At 39.5% G+C, this 21705-nt stretch overlaps 1 protein-coding gene across 2 annotated transcripts in view; it reads right to left on the reverse strand.

Annotated features, from left to right (window-relative positions):
* Positions 1-16775, reverse strand: part of LOC122093739 (protein EMSY-LIKE 1-like) — a 42546-nt gene extending 25771 nt beyond the window's left edge. For both annotated transcript variants that reach the window (XM_042664197.1, XM_042664196.1), the window contains exons 1-5: positions 16532-16775; positions 15722-15918; positions 15375-15484; positions 14989-15181; positions 1689-1892 (exon numbers count right to left, since the gene is read on the reverse strand). In XM_042664197.1, coding sequence (XP_042520131.1) covers positions 1689-1892; positions 14989-15181; positions 15375-15484; positions 15722-15823 — 609 coding nt within the window. In that variant the 5' untranslated portion in view covers positions 15824-15918; positions 16532-16775. The remainder of the gene's footprint in view (positions 1-1688; positions 1893-14988; positions 15182-15374; positions 15485-15721; positions 15919-16531) is intronic.
* Between the last annotated feature and the right edge of the window lie 4930 nt (positions 16776-21705).

A 21705-nucleotide genomic window follows, 5' to 3' on the forward strand; every position in this document is an offset into this window, starting at 1 on the left:
CTTAGAAAGCTTAGGTACTTCCTTGGGATTGAAGTTTCTTGTTCTTCAAAAAGCATCTTTTTCTCTCAAAGGAAGTATATCCTAGATCTATTATCTGAGACCGGGCTTTTAGGCTATCATCCTTCCGATACACCTACAAACGCCAAAGCACGGCTCAAGGACAATGAGGGTGAACCTGTTGACAAGGCTCCTTATCAACGATTGGTAGGTAAGTTGATTTATCTCTCCCATACACGGTCTAATATCGCCATTGCTGTGAGTTTTGTAAGTCAGCTCATGCATGATCCTTATTCTTCTCATATAGAGGTTGTCCTTCGCATTCTTTCGATACTTGAAGTTGGCTCTAGGGAAAGGGATCATTCTATGTCCTCATGGTCATCTACGATTTGAGACTTATACTGATGCTGATTGGGCCAAATCTCCTTACCGAAAGTCCATTTCAGGATACTGTACCTTTCCAGGAGGAAATCTTGTCACCTGACATAGCAACAAGAAAAATGTGGTGGCAAGATCCAATGCTGAGGCAGAGTTCCGTGCAATGGCACAAGGAATCTATGAGTTGTTGTGGCTCCAGGGTTTGCTCCAAGACCTTGGTGTTCATGTTCGTCTCCCTATGATGTTGTATTGTGATAATATGGCTGCCATTAGAATTGCTCAAAACCCAGTACAGCATGACTGTACCAAACACATGGAGATTGACATATATTTCATCAAAGAGAAGTTAGAAGATGGGCTGATTTGTGTACCCTTTGTGAAGTCTTGTGATCAGTTAGCTGATGTATTCACTAAGGTTTAGGGGGAAAAGTTTTTCATCCTGTTTTAGTCAAGTTGGGCATTTGTGACATCAATGCTCCAACTTGAAGGGGAGTGTTAAAACATGTAATTAATATGCGATGGGGGCATATTAGGGTTTTCCCTCTACCGATTCTAATTAGTAGAGTAAGTTAGAGGGGGGCATACTTGTAAATTTTGTTCCTCTCTTTTCATTATAAATAGGCAGCTTAGGGTAGAAAGTTGAACCATCCAAGCATTCAGCCCTAACACTGCTGTTAACAAGTAGCAATCGAGAAACAGAAATGAGAAGAACGAGGTTAGGGAAGAAATTATAAAAGCTCTACTCCTGCTTCAAAGCAGAGGCAGTTTGAATTCTTGCTGGAAAGGGAATTTGGGTAGTTGGGTTAAAAGGCAGCACTGATGGTGGTTTTTTCTCGTGACATTTGAGGCTGCAAGGTTGGCAGTTAATATTTCCCTTTAATCCTTGACTTCCTTTGGCTTTTGTTTGAATCAGGGCCTTACGAGTCTAGGCACTAAATAGGGGTTGCACAATTGATTTCTGCCTGTCCTGCACAGGTTAACCAAATTGGTCCGGGTGGGGTTCCAGACTCTTCTCAAGCACTGATATTTGGACCCTTTTTCTCACTTTTCTACTAAAAGGCCATTGATAACTCTCCTAGAAAAAGGTGGGGAACTGTGATATTCAATACAGAAATTTAACACACATAGGCACTGTATGAAGGAGGGAGAGCAGCATTTTTATTTGCAGAGGGCTGTTCAACTCGCCAACTGTTGGCATCACTTGTACAGTTGTACATCTCCAAACATGATTATTCAACAATCAAACTTTCAAGATGGATAGGATAAAACAGGTTCTGAAAAAAAGATTAAAAGTGGCTGAAACATCACCCAACCTCACGAATAAGCTCATCTGTTGCACGAATCTCAATTATATCATATCTTTTCCAGAAATCTGGTGCATGGATTATTGGCATCCTTCCTTTGCCTGCACTTGGCGCTTGTCTGCCATGTGAAGAATATTGCAAGGACTGCCCAACAACTCCTTGACCAGCAAAGACAGCTGTTTCACCACCCCATTGACTGTCCCTGAAATGTGTCTGAGCAGAAAAGTGTAAGTTTCGTTGTCATAAAATGAAAATGACCATACACGAAAAAAACTCCAAGATAGTAGCTTCATTTAAAATTTAAAAGCGACAGTACTTGCTATACATTACAATTTCATGATAATAAAGTACACAAATTGTAAGCAGCTAATACCAGGGTTTGAGACTTGTACATGTATCAGGTATCAATGAGTCAGATCCACCTGACCCCTAAAATTTTGCATGTAGAGATATGCATCCAAAAACATGGGAAAAATTTTATATTCAATGGTCATCAGGTCAAACAATTAAATGGTTGCAAAAAAAGCCATAATTGGGCCCAATGGACCAAACCTCAGGGAGAAGGTAAAACATGGGGGAAACTGGATTAATGAAGAGTTTAGTGCAGAGTTCCATTCTATATTCTTAATTTTGGTCATTAAAGGATTTTTTTTTTTTTATGTGACAAGGACTTATGGTTTTAACTGTTTAATTTAGCATTTTAATAATTGTTTAGGTATGATTCGAGTAATTTGCACACACTTCAAAGTTCACTGCCAACTTGATGTTAAATTTTCAAACGAGAATTTACAAGCTCTAATGTTGTCAAAAAAACCTGGCCCGCCCTAACCCACCCTGAGCCCAAATAGGACCTGGGCTGAACTGTTCCACAGGGCGCACTTGGGCTGGGATATTGAAGCCCTAAGCGAGGCCAGGCCGGGCTGGGATGGTTGAGGCATCGGGCTGAACAAGGCCCAACGCAACATCACCCTATATACACTATGTCTATCTCAGTCTATGTGTATAAAAATATATTTCACCATTGACACACCAAATTCATTATAATGTATACCACCCATACCCATGGTTTTAAGTATCCGTGCGTATCGGGCCGTATTGACCGATACGTATCGGTATCGGTAGGCATCGGCACGATACATACCGATACGCTACAGGAAATTTTGGGCCCTCTTTTGTGTATCGGTAGTACCGTATCGTGTCGTACCGATACACACGATACTCTACGATATGAACTTTTGAAAACATGAAAATTCCCGTGAGTATCGATACCGTATCGGTACGTATCGACTGTATCGTACAGTATCGAACCGATACGTATCAATACAGTACGATACGGCTACTTAAGTGTGAATGTGCCTTTTGTTGTTTGAAACAAACACTTCAAACTCTCACCAACAGTTTTCTATATTTCTCTTCTTTCTTCCCCTTTGATTCACACACCTTTTTGGAGACTCAAATGGTAGATTGAAAGAAACATTGTGGAAGTGAATGGTTCAAAGAAGGAGAAAAACATAGTCCAAGAAGAACCTTGAACTTGAAAGTTGAAAGTCTTGAATCGTAAGTTCTTGAATCTTTACTCACTTTTTTCAACTTTAACCTTAGATTTTCAAGTTTTTTTACAAATCTAAGGTTCATCATACTTAGAATCACATTTTGTGCATCATTATTACATGAAATCATTGGATTTATAAGGATTTACACACTTTTTTCAAGAGAAAATGAGGGTTTCAATTTTTTTCAAATTTCTTAGATCTACTCATGCTCAATGGTTAAAAATGTTTAGATTTTTTATATGTTATGTAAAAACAAGTGTTTTACAACTTCCATGGAAAATTTTTATTATTCTCAAAAAAATATATTTTCTTAATTTTTTTTTATTCCGAAATTAATTAAAAAAAAAATTTTAGAAAATTTAGTTCATTCAACTCTTAAAAATAATGTCATAACTTATAATTACTAAATACATGATTTCAAATGAAACCCACATTTTTTCCCCAAAAAAGTGAGGGTCTCAAATTTTTTTTTATTTCTTAGATATACTCAAATATATTGGTCCACACTTTGTTGATTTTTTCTATGTTCTTTAAAAACATTTAATCTACAACTTCTATAAAAAAAATTTAGTTTTTCTAAATAGTTTGTATTTTTATTTTTTATTTTTCGAAAATTAATTAAAATATAACAAAAATATTAAAAAAATACAATTTTTTTATAAAATTCAGTTCATTTTAGTTTAAAAAAATATATATAATTTACTTGGCTAATGACCATGATGTAAAATTAGATGCACAATTTTTTCCAAAAAAAAGTGTGCATTTCAAGTTTATGTAAATTTGAAAAAACACAAAAAAATCTTTCTTTCTTTGGATGCATCTCATTTTAGTTTCTAAAAAAATGCTATTATGTACTAAATATTAAATCAATAAATATGCATATTAAGATTCATTATGTATCTTTGTAGGAAGATGGTGCCTAAAGAACGGACTAGGGATATTGGATGGGCTACAGCCGAGAAAGTACAAGGCAATAGGTTGTGTACAAAATGCAATTACTGTAATACTATTCACCTAAGAGGTGGAATTACCAGACATAAACAACATTTGGCTGGAGGATTTTCTAATGTTGCCAAATGTAACAAGTGTCCAGATGAAATAAGCAAAGCAATGAGGAAGCACTTAAGGGGAAGTAGAGATAAAGCAAAAATAGTTGTTGAAGAAGATGATAGATTGGTTGAGAATCTAAGGGATCATGAGGATTATGAAGGATCTGATATGGAGGCAGAGGATGAAGATCAACAGCTTGCACGAGCGATGCATATTTCAAGGGAGAAAGCAAAAGAAAAATAATGGATAGCATAACAGCTGAGAAGAAGTCAATCTGTAGGACCTAGGTGTGGTGGCCCGCTGATTTATGAACAAGGTTCTGGCTCTAGAAGTCGTCCAAGTGTAGATATTGAAGGCACTGTGAAGGGCATCTTTGACAAATTTGCCTCCAGTGGTAAAGGTAACGGGAAAAGGAGCCTAGAAATTAAAGATATGAGAGATGCACCATATAAACATCATGATGAAGGGCAACAAAGGATTGAAGAGGCTTTCCAACCAAAAACATTAAGTAAGAAAATTGGGAAAGCAATCTCTAGGTGGTTCCACAGTTCTATGATTCCACCTCATAAAGCTAAAGATCCGTACTTCAAGGCTATGGTCAAGGAGATTCAGACATGTGGGAAATATGTGAAGCCACCCACACCCCATGAAATTGCAGGGCCATACTTAGATACTATTATGAAAGAGGTGGATGAATACATTGAAGAGTTTAAATACAAGTGGCCTAAATATGGAGTGACCATCATGTGTGATGGGTGGAGTGGACCGACGAGGATGTCCATCATCAATTTTCTGATATATTGTGATGGGAAAACAATATTCCATAAGTCTTTCAACGCATCCTCAGATATCAAGGACTCAATGTATTTGTTTAAATTAATGGATGAAGTTTTTCAGAAAGTTGGGCCAGATTATGTTGTCCAGGTTGTAACTGATAATGCCTCCAATTTCAAAAAGGCTGGTACTTTACTTATGGTAAAGTATCCCACCTTATACTGGACACCTTGTGCAGCCCATTGTATTGATTTGATGTTCTAGGACATTAGTGAAATGAACAAAGTGCAGACATTGGTTTCTGATGCCAAGATGATCACCAACTTCATCTACAATCACAGCTGGGTGTTGACATTGATGAGAAAGTACACAAAAGGTGACTTGGTGAGGCCCGCAGCAACAAGGTTTGCAACAAATTATATTGCACTTGATAGTATTCAAAAACGGAAGGAAGGGCTAGTTAAGTCATTCACCTCTAATGAGTGGTTCAGTAGTAGATATGCAACCACTGAAATTGAAAAAACTATTCAAGACCTAATCACCTCAACAAAATTTTGGGAAAGGATATACCGATTTACTAAGATTATGCAACCACTATTTGTGATACTTAAAGTAGTTGATGGTAATAAGGCACAGACGATGGGAAATATAGTGCATTGTATGGAAGTTGTCAAACAAAAGATAGAAGAGGAGAACCCAAAGTCATTTAAGGAATTTTTGAAGATTATAAATCGTCGATGGGAAAATAATTTGGTTCAAGACCTTCATCGGGTAGGTATTTTCTCAATTAAATTTATAAGTTACTTTATTAGTAATTTAATATATTTAATCGTTAACAATAAGTGATATGTAACAATGTCAATGTGTAGCCTATTATTTGAATCCAGATCTACACTACAAGAACAATTTAAGGTTTAGGAAAGATTTGATGGAATCTTTGAAGGATGTTATCAACAAGTTAGCTCCTAATATTGATTCGACCAAAGATGCAGTTGAAGAGGTTAGTAGTCTACTAAACTTACATATTGAATAATTGATTAATATTTAATACATTGAGTGGCATATTAATATGTTAATACATGTATAGGTGAAGTACTTCCGAGAGGCCACTCAAAGGTTTAATGATCATTTAGCTATCCGTGCTATAGGAACACAACGCCCTGGTAATTTAGGCTTAATCATCTATCCTTGTATTTCAAATTTATTTCAAACTCCTAATGTTGCAATTATCTTTGTACAGCTGATTGGTGGATGAACTATGGATGGAGCGCTCCAAACTTGAGGCCAATCGCAATAAAAATATTATCATGCACGGCATCCTCAAGTGGTTGCGAACATAACTGGAGTACGTTCGGATTGATACACACCAAACCTCGGAATCGTCTGAGTTATGAGAAGCTAGAGAAACTAGTGTATGTGCACTACAACATGAAATTGAAGATGAAATATTTAGAATTGGAGAAATCAGGGGATGATATTGATGTCAACCCAATTGACATCACCCACATACTCGACGAGGAAGATCCAGTTAGGGGATGGATTGAGGAGACTGAAAATGTTTTAGTGTTGGACAAATTATCTTAAGATCGACGAGAAACCACACCTGATCCCATTATAGATGACCTCGTTAGAGATATAAATGAAGATTTTAAAAATATTGTTGATGATGAAACCCAAGCACCATCAGCTATGGAAGAGGATGATGATAGCTTCAATGATGGCGATATTAGGAGGACGAGATCAGGTGCTACATATAGTGTAACTCAACCAGATAGTGATGATGATGATCAAGACAAGCATGGTGTTGCTGCTGCTGATGATGATGATGATAATGATGATGATGATGGAAATGATGATGATGATAGCGGTGGTGGTGGTGGTGGCGGTGGTGGTGGTGGTGATGGTGGTGGTGATGGTGGTGGCAGTGGTGGTGATGGTGGTAGTGGTGGTGGTGGTGGTGGTGGTGGCCAAACTTATGTACCACTACATTTCACAGAGGAGGTTGCATTTACACATGCAACCCAAGATAGTCATCATGGTGCTCGCACACAACCAATGTCTTATAGTCGGAGGGGTAGGTGATCCCACAATCAGAGTGCTACTGCATTGATGAGTAGCATGGAGTCAATGTGCATTAGTTCAGATCTTGTTGGTTCTTCATCCGGACATGGACACCATGTATCTTCAGATACATCTTCAGCCAATGGTTATGGGACTTATGCAGGACAATCATTTGCCAATCCAGAGCAGTACAGAAGTTCAGATCATGCTGGTTCCTCATCCGGACACGGACACGGACATGGACACGGCCAGCATGTATCTTCAGGTGCTTCTTCAGGCTATGGATATGGGACTTATGCAGGACCAACATTGGCCACTCTTGAGCAGTACAGAAGATTCTACAATGAATGGGAGACCCACTACCATAAATATTTCGACTGGGGTAAATATTATGCCTATATTCGACAAGTGTAGAACATCATCGTAGTCGTAGTTGCTCCTATTGAAGAAGAAGGTCCTAACCAAGGATTTGAACCACCACGACACTCTTCATGGCACTCATCACAGTGGCAATGGCAATGAAGAAAGAAAAAACTGTAAGAAACTCAAACCTCATCATTTTGAACATTTTCAACTCAATATATTTGTCTATCAATACAATACCCTCTACTTAAGTATTTATGCATTCTACATGTTATATATAGCTTTTTTTAACTTTTTTTTTATGCAAAAGTGTATAAAAATGTGTTTCCTATCCATTTATGTGCGTATCTTTAGCGTATCTTAGCATATCTCCGATACGATACGATACCCTCCAATATGTATCTTAATTTTGACCGACTGATACGGCGACCGATTCCGATACTTTAATCCTTGCCCATACCATCATACATATATTTTTTTAATTCACAAATATTTCTAATTCACCACTACACACCACCCACCCTCATTATGATTTATGATATTTACTTATTTACTTCCCTTTTCTAATTCATCATACTGCCAGGGTAAATCAAGGCCAACCCAGGCCAGCCCAGCCCAATCAGGGCTGGGCTAGGTTGGGTTGAGCCTGAAGCCCTGACAGGGTTGGGCCTGAGCTGAGATATCCCAGCCCAACCTAGGGCTGGGCTGGGCTGGGCTGGGCTGGGCCTGGGTTGAGTTAAAATACCTTAGTGTTGGGCAAGGGTTTTAAAAAACCTGGCCCATTGACACCTCTTGACTCATTATCAAGATTCCTCCTAACTGTTAGAGGTACTAGACAAACAGAGACATTCCCTTTTTGCACTTTTAAATAGAAACTAATATTATATTATTGCTTACAATTTGAGTTTGCAAAGATGCTGGATGGAAACCCCCATGGACTTTGATGTCCAAAATGCTATTAATAGGCACCAAAACAGCAAGTAATTACAAAAAAAAAATACCCCCTTCACACAAGCAGGGCTGTAGGTTATAAATTCCAGCAACAATAAAGGATAGATGACCAAAGAACCAAGCTTAGATCAAGTCCAAGTTCTGGTTGACCGGAGGGGTTAGCATAATGGAACTACCAAACAATATTCCAAGTCCGATGGTGATCCAAGGGTTAGATAAAATTAAAAGTAGGTCTCAGATTTAGCAACATTCAAATCTAAAAAACTAACGGCCAGACTAACACCAAACTAGAATCAAGTATAGAGATTGATGGCTGGATCAAGGTTTAAAGTATTGGTACAGCATATCGTATCAATACCCACTGATACCAGTACAATATGATACAGATCGATACTTTAAACCTTTCATATAGTAACCCTTTTAAAGATACCAATACATGTATCGATATGATACGTATCAATACCCAATGATACCGATATGATACAATATGATACGAACAGATACTTTAAACCCTGGTCAGCTGGATACATACATCTCTTCTAGTATGTCTTTAAACTAATGGTTAGATTGAAAGATAGGAACAAGACATGAAATTAGTAAGAACAGATTTAGTAACTTACTAACTTGTAGCAGAACTAACCATTAGAAATACCCTAACTTCTAGTGAATGGAAGGTCTTCAACAATGGAAGAACTCTGCTAAACCTCACAAGGATTTGTGGGGTAGATTGAAAAATATAAGGGTTTGAATGCTGCTGCAACAGAGCTTCAAAACAGGGTACCACAAGGTATGTTAAAGCAGTGGGAATAACACCAACAGCAACTCCACCATGATAACTCAGCAGGGCACAGCCCCAAAGATAGGCTTCGGACAGCTTCAATAAGGCCTAGGGTTGCAGGAAAATTAAAGTAGAAACAAGTGGAAGAAGAAGGAGATATGACGAAGGCCTTTCACCTATAGCCTTGGTCAGTCTCTCACTAACTGAGAGGGCATACACCACTGTTTCTCACAGCAAATAAAGGCTCAAAGCCAACATTCACTTATCTTCAAAACCGTGGGGAAGGCTCTAAGGCCTCCGAACAATATAAAGGGTAGTAAACTACCTCTAGAATGAAAGTAATAAAATATAAATTACTAAAATAGACCCACACATGTAGTAGTGGTGCCTTGTACATCAAGCAACTAAAAACTAGAATTAACTTTAAGTAGTAACTAGCCTATTATAACCAAGTAACCAAAATAGCAACCACTAAGTAACAAAATAGAAACTCCAATATATAACCCCACGATCTGTTTTTGAGTGAACCAGCAAACACCCAGACCATGGGCTAGGTCTGGCCTGAACCAAATGGCCAGTTGAAGAACTGTGAGCCCAATTATCAGCCTGTTCTTCTCATTCCTGCAGCTGTACTGCTTGCAGTGCAGCTTGTCTAAGTCAGCTAATTAGGATACAGTAAGAACTAAATCTGATACGGTAAGCTAAATGAGATTAATGAGTTAAATCTGGCTTTCTTCTCTTCTTCCTAATTTTCTTTTCCTTTTATTACTGGAATCCTGAAAAAAGAAATCCGCATACCAATGATCAGAATCATCAGACAAAATCATCTGTCCATCTTATCAAAACCTAGCCTCTTGTATCAGCAATAGTCAAAACATAGCACACGGTAACACTTCTCCAACCTGGCCATCCAGCACATTCACTTTAAGAATTCTATTTTATCCACTGAAGCTCCAAAACCTAGCAATCCGCAGTAAATTAAATAATAACAATAATAAATAATATTTTTTATTATTAATACTCCCCCAATGATCAGACCATTATTGGAAAACCATGTTTCATCTCAGATGAGTCAACCAAGTCAGGTCAAAATTTCATAAAAAAGTGATCAAGAGTCGTGAAGACTCATCCAGGCTTAGAAAATTACCAGACTCGCCCGAGTCATGTCAAGCTTCCATCGACTCGGAATTTTAGTCCGAGTCATAAAAAATTCACCAAGTTAGGTCTTTATTTGATACTTGGTTACAGAGATAGATTCATGTAAGGATTGCCAGATTTAGCTGGAGATGGTGATGGAGATGGATCAGGAATGAAGAAAATCATTGCATAAAATTTAAACATTTAAATTAATAAAAAAAAAAAAAGGAGCAGAACAGGTGGAGTAGGACTTTAATGGTGAGTAATGGAGTTGGGACCTCGTACAAACAACCAGTTGGGCAGAACCATGCTTCAAGATGAATGCCTCCCTCAACTGCTCCCCCCAATCTATTCTTCCGCCCTTAACTATTTTCCCATCTTTCTTGTCGATCGCAGTTGGTGCCCCCTCCAGCAGTCCAACTCAATCTTTGTAAGGTCACCAATTTCCTCCCGGTTGAACTTAATCGCCATGAACAGACTTGGGTAAACCAAAGACAATAAAAGCCCTACAACAGGGCGATGATCCAGGCACTGCACCTCTTGTCACAGCTTGCTCCAACAGAAGAAAGTTATAGAGTAAAAGGTTTGTCAATTGAGGAAGAAACAAAGAAAGGGGATGGGAGTGGTAGAAGAAGAAGGTTGAATTAGCTTTTTACCTTCAGATTAATGAGTTATTTTAACTTTTGAGACTTCTATCCTATTCCCAACAAATAATAACCATCTCTCTCATCCTCTCTCCATGGTCACATGGCAGGTATTTCCCCCTCACAGATGATGTGAACGCTTGGGCTTCCCATTTATTATGTCACATATCTCAAGACCCTTTGTTTAGGCTTGACGTAATAGATCATTATTGCTTAGACCCTAAAATATCAGTTGCCCATGACAAGTGGCATAAGATAGCCACTACCATAAATCTCACCGACGCTCTTTTGCACAGGTCAAACAGAAACCGAATATTGCAGTAAACCTCGACAAGAGCTCTATTACTTATGAATGGGGAAAAAAATGACTCAAAATGATTCAGCTGAGTCATCAAATTATTGTAAGGGCGAGTCGAGTTTGAAAACCTAGTTTCCAACAATGGATCAGACCAGTTTATCTTCCCATCTTATCAAAACCTAACCTCTTGTATTTGCAAAAGACAAAACATAGCACACGCTAACTGATTAAACCTAAAACCTTTCCAACCCGGCCACCCAGCACATTCACCTTTAAAATCCTATTTATCCACTGAACCTTCAAAACCTACCAATCCACAGTAACAAATAAATAAAAATATCAATAATAAATAAGAATAATACTTGATATACCATAATACGACCGGCCACTGAGCCATGAACACATGCACGGAGCAACCCAAAAGATAATGCCGACCAGGCATGACGTACCATTCTCTGACCAAATAACGGAAGCCGTGTGATGCACCAGTGCTCCGATGGATCGACCCAAACCCGCTCCAGAACCCAGACCAAGACCTATATCCAATTTGGGTTCCAAGTTACTAATTTGGGTTCAAGATTAATAGGATTTTATTTTATTTGAGAATATTTGTTATCTTTTATTTTAGGTTATTTTAGGGTAGCTATTAGGTCAGTAGAAATTTTCAATTTTAGTTTTATTATGTTTCTATTTTACTAGACTTTAATTTAAGAAGCAATTAGGATTTTCTATTTCAGTCTTAAGAGTCTTTTTTATTTTGATTTAATATAAGTAAGGCATGTAACCAAGGAATGAATCAGTTGATTATTGAAGAATGAATTAAGTTTGAGAAAGACCTGCGTGGCTCTCTCTTCCTTCCCACCCCCTCTCTTCCTTCTTCTTGGAGAATCTCTTCTTTTCCCTTCTCTCTCTCTCTCTCTCTTCTTCTCCTTCCCTGGTTCTCTCCCTCTCTGTTCTGGAATCAAAGATAAACCCCTGCTAGGTCTGCAACTACCTCTGGTTCACTACCAGAACCCTGTAACTCAACCTGTCCTTAATCCTTGGGCCACTGTTACCTGTACTCTGTTTCTGGGCGACAGCCGCTGTCCTAATCAGGTGGGTCGATCTGCCTCTCCCTCAATCTGTTTGGACTGAGATTATGAATGAAGGAAGCCCTCTTCTAGGCGACCAAAACCCCATCATATAAGTTCTCAATACTGCACCAAATGTGGAAAACCTTGACCTGCAACTAAGCTGTTCTAAGATTTTTTCCAGGTCTTGTTTCAGGGGTCTTATTCACTTTTCTTGATTGCTACTACCATTGATCCTCGTGGTGGTTTTAGAGTACAAAGGGTTGGGAGTTCAAATCTGAAAAAATCTTGAGAAGTTGGGCTAACGGATTCATTGCTGGATCGAATTGAGGAGTTCCTGGTTCCCACCACTATTGTCTCAAGGAAGAAGAAGACCTAAAGTTTCTTTTCCTCTCTTAGTCATTGTCCTTCTTTATTGCTTTTGTCCTTTTGTGTTAAAGTCATATTAATATTTTCCAAGGTTACCCTTCCCCTCTTCTTATATTCTCCTCTATCCTATACTTTAAGTCCCACTCCCATATTACCCCTCTAAACTCATACGTTACATAAGCCTTTTGTCTTTTGTGACAGTCTTTTGTTTCATTCCATATTAATACCCCTCCTTAACCTCTTATTCACACCCTGCCATCGAGTGAATGCTATTCCTAGTTTGTCCCTAGCCAATAAATGATAATCATTTCCATATCCTATTGTTTCTTTATTTGCTAATAGTTCCTTGAGAATTCTGCGAATATTACAAAATTGCCATTGATTCTGATATTTGTGCTATTTCTTTAAATTGGGCCCACATCCAATCGGGTTGGTTCTCTTGGGGCCCATTGGCCCCACATTACCGTGGTTGGTACTTACCCCTCCAACCATAATCAAAGACGACCAAACCAAACCCTCTATCCACCTCAGAGATAACCATTCTCTCACCGCTTATGGTCATCCTTTCCCAGGCCGACCACAAGCGGTCATCCCTTCTCAAGATGACCACAAAACCAGAGACAACTCTCACCATAAGCCTCGATCAAGTGTCCGCTACTTAAACTCACACCCACCATCCATGTGTCATTCGAATCTATTATGAGATTGTGACATCTATAACCACCTCTGAACCTAACCAAAACTAACAAACCTAATTGTGGTTAGGTTAACAGTTATCTAACTCAGGTATGACCACGGATGAGTTAACCGATAGGGCCATAGTCGCCAAACCCAAGGGTAGCTGTGGTAGAGTTAACCGTTAGGATCTCTAGCCGCTATGAGATCAGCCACCTCAACTCAGACATGGACCAATCCACTAATAGCTTAAAAGTCCATGTTAGCAAGGAAAGAGACCCATGGACCAATAGAGGGGCTCACCGATCAGAATATAAGGAGAACCCAGCCAAAATGGAGGTAAGCAACTTAGAATACTCAGAGCTCAGTCCAAGGTTTCCTTTCTCACCATCAGTTAAGCCTAATTGGCTCAGGGTGGATTTCTGACGGTCATCATGGTGGCTAGGCTCTTCTTGTGGGGGAGACTTGCTGAGATTCTCACAGGAGAGCAACTCTTCAAGCATCAAAACCATGGGAAGCATGCCCCTTCTCTTTAATTATAACAACCAATCAACAACTACAAGAATATTAACCATACCATGTATGGGGATTACTTTGTTGCTAAACTACTTAGGATCTTCTAGAAGGAGAACCAATGCTATTACAAGGAAATAGAAATTTGATAAAATAACTTAGTCACTATTACATTAACTATGACTCTACTGCCAATAAAATATATATATATATATATAACTGAATCACAATAGATACTAAATAAAATAGTAATTAAGATAGCTTGTAGTAACTCAGCAACAGCCAACATGGGCCCATGCAATCAGCCAAAAAGATCCTTCATAACCTGCTGGCCGATGGCTACACACAGGCCCTTTATGGGTTTAAGTTATGACCAGTGTATGGGCCTGACTGTAACTTAAGTCGCGGCCTATTGTGGGCTGGTTATAACTTGAGTTATAGAGCCTAAATTGGGGCCTGATTGTGCTGGCCCTTTTGGTGCTTTCTCCCCCTACACTGGCCTTGTACTGCATCAGTTGCACTCTTGGACTAGTGTATAAATGTTATGCTTAATATGTCCACATACCCTACCAAACAGGAGATCTATATTACCCAGATGGAAGATCAGATGTGATTGTTAGATAAGTCTGACTCCAAAACATATAGGCTGCAACATAGGATTGCTGTCTCAGAGAAAATATTAGAAAGCTTAATAATCGTGTAAATTGTTATCTTACAGCCTCTGTACAAGTCAACAAACTAACTGCAATTAAACTTAGAACACCCAGTGATAATAATCACCCTAACTTGACTAAATCCAAAAATAACCCAAACAATCACACCAAAGAAAGAAACCCCCACTTATTAAAAAAGAAGAAGGAAAACCACACTTAGTAAAAAATTCGGATTGACTAAAAAGTGAAAATCTTCAAGCTATTATAGATTTGTAAAATTGTATACAAATTTACAATCTGCTGCTTCCAAAATGTACATATACAATTTTGACATACCAATCCAGTTGAGGCATCCGTAAATCAAAGAAATGAAAATGGTGCAGTTCAAAAAACCATTTTTCACAGAGGTTTCATACTTACTGCAGCTAAAGAAGAAATATCTGTTGGTGAAGGTTGACAATGATGTACGTATTTTGGAGATGAGGACATAGGAACATGGGAAGCTTTCAACCTTTTGTGGGAAGCATAAGCCACTGAATTAGGCTTAGGACCAGAGGAATTCACTTTATTACAGAGTAACCCATTCTCACCAGCAGTACACTTCCGCTGTTCCCTGTGTAAAATATACTGAAAATTGAAGAAGAATAATCGAGACATTCATCAAGATAAAACAGAGAAAATGGACGAGGAGGAAGAAGAAGAAAGGGGGAGAATAGCTAAGACGCTGGATTCACCATCTATACGATCAGCTGATTCAAGAAAATATAACTTTAGGTTATTGAAACAGAAATAAGAGATACAAATACCTTATCATCCTGATCAAATTATCTGAATCAACTTTCACAAGGAGTTCTCTGTGTTCGAGGTCTGTAACATTAAGTTCCTTCCGTAGCTCAGTAATAAGCTCTTCTTTACCCTGTAAAAGAAATGTATGTAATCGTTATGGCAGTTATATTACATCAGAGACAAGATGAAATATAACACAAATTGGTGTATATCACTTTAAGAAGATACATAGAAATGCATGTGTACTAAAGGAAAGAGAAGTGCATAAACCTCAGAAAGATACATAAAAGAGTTGAAGACCATCATAGACAATCAATAAAGCTGGGAAACAACATAACTAGTGAAATCTACTCAATGAATGATTTACCCAGGACAGCGCATCAGATTGAGCATTGAAAGCCCTCAATATAGCACTATATGCTTCGATCTCTATACCATGAACTTGAAACTCCAAGTCGGTTGTATCCATTCCTCGAGGTACTGCTTCAAAGGGAATCCTCTTGAGTCATAGAAAAAGGTGCCCTTAAGTACTGCTAATATTTTGTTTTGGAAGATCATCAGCTCCTGTTGAATGTATCAATAAAAATGTTAGCCTAAGAGTCAGTTTTACAACAATTTTCTTCAAGACACTGAATTGTATTAAATTATTGATTATTTGGAAAGAATTAGTTCAATTGAGGTCTGAGACTGAATGTTTTTGACAGAACAAATGAATCAATCTCAAAACAAAAGAAAGAATCCCTCCAAAAAGGTAAAAAAAAAAACCGTACAACAAGCCAGCAACATCTACAGCTTAAGCACAAGTGTAAAGCAACAGAAACATTTAGATCGAGTGACATCCTTCAAAAGGGAAAGAAAATCCGGAATTTGTTTCGTCAGCTAAACAGTTGCATCAAAGTGAAGGAGGGAGTGAGTGAGTGAGTGCAGTAACATCACTTGAGGTTCAATTCCTCTCCCTAGAAGTTTTAATGGACTAAGCTCACAGTCTTCATACCTAAAACATCAAGAACTTCAATATCAAATCCTATAACAAATCCTCCTAGACCAGAAACCCAAACTCACAAACCAGTGGAATCCCTGGCTAAAATTAGTAGACATGACAAGAATTGTTGAGAAAACGAAGAACAGCGGAGGAGGAGGAGGAGGAAGAGGAAGAGGAAGAAACGGAACGACTGACCGCTGCAATCTTCTTTCATATAATCCATAGATGAAGCAGCACCGGAAGATCGCACCAAACGCAATCATGGAAGATGAATGTTGTTGTAGATTTTATCATTCGTAAGTCAGAACCAGCTTTGCACCAAAACCAAGACTGCCGTTTTCAGTTGAGAAATCGGTGATATTTTTTACCCGGCTAAACATGGCGGGAACGGGATTGGGGCATGCAACTTCCGGAAGTGCCCTACAGTACATGTCCAGTGACTCCGTCATTATGCCAGGTGAATAGATAAATATATTCATTCCGACATAGGGTAAATTAGTTTTTTTTTTTTTTTTTTTGGTAGAAAGAAAAACCATAAGGAAAAGGCGGTTTACACACTTGAGACCTGTACCACTGATACAGATAAACAAGGATCAGAATTGGGTCAAACAATCTTATTCGCAAGAGATTGGGCCCTCCTGGCCAAGGAATCTGCTGATATATTCACAACCCTTGGAATACATGAAAATTGACAAACATCAAAATAAGAGACAATATGCTTAATATCATCTATGATTGGTCTAACCGATTGTTAAACCCATGCCCTAATCCGGTCTAATTTGAAACTGTTGTGACAGACCTCAGATTGGAGATCGAAAGTACGTCGGAGTTTGACTCGTGATTGTGCATTACCGAAAGGGGTAGAGAAGACCCTACATGTTCATGTATTTCATGTCTATCTAACTGGAGGGGATTCATACCTTCCGATCTCAGACAGTAAGTGACTTGACTCCCCACACTTGATTTTTGGCACACATCATAATTGCTAAAAGGCCTTGAGCATGTCTGAGGGCAGCTACCCGTGCGAGGCCAACCATGGGACAATAAGCTGTCTTGGCCACCGGAAACAAGCCACCAAAAGCAACTTGGGCCTGAATCTAGTGCCTGTTTTTGGTGGGTTGACATGCTGCTATCGAGGTTCCGATGCCTATGGCTCCTGCCACTTGCATCGTAAATGACTTCGGATGATCACAAATCATCCTCCACATTTTTCTCGTGATGTGAGCACCTTGTGGACCTAAATGGGTGAGTCCTTGTGCCATGAATTTCATTTAACCCGATTGGTTCAAAAGAGGTCCAAACCAAACAGACCCTTAAGGCCCACTTAAGTTATAAATTGGGAAATGATGATTCATTTCCTCATTTCCCTTGTGTCCAATGTAGGAGAGGAGAGGAAGGAAGAAGAAGAGGAAGAAGAAGGGGATTGGAGGCCTACGTTGGTGCCAATTGCCGCCTTGTTGCCGGAATAACTGCCAGAGGTAAGTACAACCTCTCATGCCACTCTCTATTTATTTTGACTAGACAAAGCTAGGTATGGATGGAATCTTGATGTACAAACTATGTCAAGGTTGTAGAATGAATGTTCTATCCTCCCGGTGTGGTTGCCGAGCTCAAACCAAGCCCGGTGAACTCTGGCAATATGTAATGCCAAAAGGCCAACTAGGGTTTCAATCGTTTGATCAACATATCACCCAAACGGCTTAGTGGAATTGTAATTTTCTTGGCTTAGAATGATGCTAAGAATATCTCCTATAAATTCCACAGAACAAATCCAAGCAATCAGGCCTGAGTCGAAAAACCCCAATTCAAGTTGGACCTTTTCTGTGTCCACTGAAAATATGGCACAGGAAACACAATAGCTGTGTCCGGTGGGTTGTTTCCGATGGACATATGAGCCTTAAGTGCTCTCTGTCACCTCCACCGAAAACAGGACTGATATTTTCGGTGGAAATGCTCTGTTTCCAATGGGTGTTTCCGGTGACAATATTGTCACCTAAGAACAGTGTCTGTACCCTTTGGGGGTGACCTGTGTGGGTCCCTCCCGATGTTTTCAACGCATACTGATGTACGATTTCATTTGTGTCTAGGACAGTGACGTGCACGTGCCCCGAAGCCAGAATTGAATTGATTAATCAGTGGTCATACTTGAACCTAAACACACCCGATCATAAAACATGTGAGGGATGGACTGTGTTTATTTCTAAAATGTTTATTATCATTAAATTGCTCACATGTTTAGAGTTATATGTTTAATTGTAATTATTCAAATACGATTATGATATGCTACATTATCATTTTACGATTTTGATATGAATTATATGGAAATGTATGATGGGATCATGTGTGGCCGAGGTGATAACAGTATCATGATTACCTTGTGCTTGGATGTGTGTGTGTGTGCGAGACAAAATCTGACGTGGCTGAAATGGTACCAGTGTTGTGATTGCCGTATGTATATTGCATTCATGCATTGATTATGTGCATTATAGTTAGTTGTAGTTGCGGGTTACACTTTGTGGCTAAGGTCTCGCTGGTATCGTGTACACCGGGATTACATTTGGAAATGGATACGTTTCATGGCTAATGTCTTGCCGATGTTGCGTAGTCTATACTCAACTGTGATATGTATGCTAGATTAGGTAAACGGTCTCGGGTTACACTTTGTGGCCAAGGTCTCTCTGGTATCGTGTACCTAGGACTGTATTTAGAGATGGATTACACCTTGTGACTGAAGTCTCTTCGGTATCGTGTAATCTAAACTAACTGTATAATTATGAAGGCATATAGTATACATATGGCTACGCACGCTTACCAACAGGGGTTGAAGTATTAGACAACCCATTGTGGTATGTTTGATGTGTCTTTCCGAAGTGCCACTCCTACAGTATGATGTGATTTTTTTCAGAGGCGAGAACATATTCGACGTGGCCGATGTGTCACCGGTGCCGTGACTGTCAGGAGGGGGTTATCAGGGGTTTGTTGGGTGATCCATGGATGCATATGGGGACCGACAGGCTTCTAATCACAGCTAGGGTTTGTATCGCTGCGTAGTCGATGTCGTTTCCGATAAGAGGGATACAACCTAATGCGTCATAGTAGCATTTACCAGACTTAGTTTGTATTGTTAGATAGATAATAAATAAATGAACTGCATCATGAGCATCATGGACTATGTGTTTAATTTCCACAATCATGCATCATAAATTATTACTGCTATCGTCTTGCTTGGATGTGTTTGACCCCACCCCTCACTGAGCGAGTTGGAAAGCTCACCCCACATATATACCCATTTTTAAATGATGATGCAGGTACCGTGGTTCCAATGGTGGGTGACCCAATATCTTCTGGGTCGGAGTACGGTGTGAACGACTGGTGGATGCCAAAAGTGGAGAAGCATGATCAGGACTGTGCTTGCGATCATTGTGCTTATACCGCACCATGAGATTGTACATCATCTTTTGATACTTTTGGATATAGTTGTGGATGGTATATTTTCTTGAGATTATATTATATGCCATAGATGAATGTAACAGAATAACTTTGGTTATTGCTATTATATTACCAATAGATGCTTCCCATTTTATTTATAATTCCGTTACTATACTCTGATTCCGTTGCTTATGTTGGTTTGTGTTGTGAGATTGTGAAAATGTTAAGGTACTGCTATCAGAGATCCTGGTAGGTTGTAAGATAGGTACGTGTCTTACTCACACCGTCAATATTCCTAATGGTAAATTGGGTTGGTCTACTGAAAGTGGGGTGTGACAGCTATAGTATCAGAGCGCGATACTCTGCCTTAACTCACAATCTTTGCCAAACCACGATTTTGGGGAAATTATGATTAAATAAAATCTCAAGACAACAATAATAGAAATTGCACAATTAGGAGACAAATATAGGTGTTAAAGTCGTTTCATTATAATAAAGAATTTGCAAACACGGCTTACACTTTCATAAGAAAAAAATAAAGTACTGAAAGCAGGAAATCCTAACTAGCCTAAGTCTAGGAAAGTGAACAACTGAACCAAATGACATAATATAAAAGTTCAACTAAACCTAAAACATCAAACTCAAATAAAACATGGAAAGGAAAATCCTAAAAGCTACGGTGGCAAACATGCCACTACTCTTGGTGCTCTTGCCACTACTGCTACTGGTTCTATCCTTGGCCCTAAGTGTGGTTCGGACCATGCGTTCCTAAAGGAGGCACCAGAATGCTGAGGTGGAAGACCATCGCTTGCATCTGAGCCTCTAGGGAGGCCACTCTATTGTCTATAAGATAATAGGTCATATCCATGCTCTCGAGGCAGTTATCCATGCTCCTCATCAGTGACATAGTGGTATCTAGACGGGCCATAACATCATTAAGACCGTAAGGCCTCGCACCCCTAGCACTCCGAGATGTAGAAGCCGCCATAGAACCCATAGCTTGGGGATCAGGTGGTGGAGCCCCACCAACCCAGCAGCTTCTCCTCTTACCCCACCAGTACCTCCACCAACATCACCAGCACCGCCACCCTCTACCTCTATAGGCTGCTAACCCTCTCCTAGAATAGGTTTCACCTCCCTCAGATCTATAGTCATCTTCCTCAGAGTCTTAGTTGAAGTCTGTGACCTCTTCACCCAAGCGAGCCTCTCCCTCTAAGGCCACCCCAAAGCAGTGGAAGATGTCAATGAATATCCTTCTATAGCATAGGCTTCCCGCTAGGCGATCCACTCCTTCGGACTGAAGTACCATGGTTCACATAAGGAGATAAGGGAGACGTATCTGCACCCCATGTACACACAGTATGTCACATAGGCTTACAGGGCGGATACCTCATCATAATGTCCGCAAGTGGGGAGGACATTCAGCTGAATAGCATGGCAGACAACCTTTGGAGTAGCAAAATAGTTGACTGAACGGTTCCATCCCTTGGCTTCCTTAGTCAGCATGTCATTGATCTCCTGAAAGGTATCGGGACTCTGAAATTCATATGCCGGAGTCTGAGGTGGGCAGTACACTAGGTCGCCGGCATTACTAACCATCAGAATATTATCCAACTGTCCCATGTCAAAGGTATCACCCCCTTCACATAGGAGATGATCCACATCTCTGCGGTACCCCCATTCATGTACTGCAAGTAGGAGTAGAATAGCCTGACCAATGTGGGGTAGTAGTATATGTTGGGTTTTAAGATACGATACCACCCAACCTCATCAAACCATTGACGGAGACAAAATGCGCGTAAGTCATTGGTCCTCACATAGATTCCTGGGTCCACATTGTGGCACTTGAAAAGTTCCCAATGGTCTTGCTCAGCCACAGAGCGGAACAGAATGGGGTTGAATTGCTCAGCGACTTCTTGCTCCTCTTGTATAAGAGCAAG

The sequence above is a fragment of the Macadamia integrifolia genome, chromosome 11 (assembly GCF_013358625.1).
Source record: "Macadamia integrifolia cultivar HAES 741 chromosome 11, SCU_Mint_v3, whole genome shotgun sequence".
Taxonomy (NCBI): Eukaryota; Viridiplantae; Streptophyta; class Magnoliopsida; order Proteales; family Proteaceae; genus Macadamia; species Macadamia integrifolia.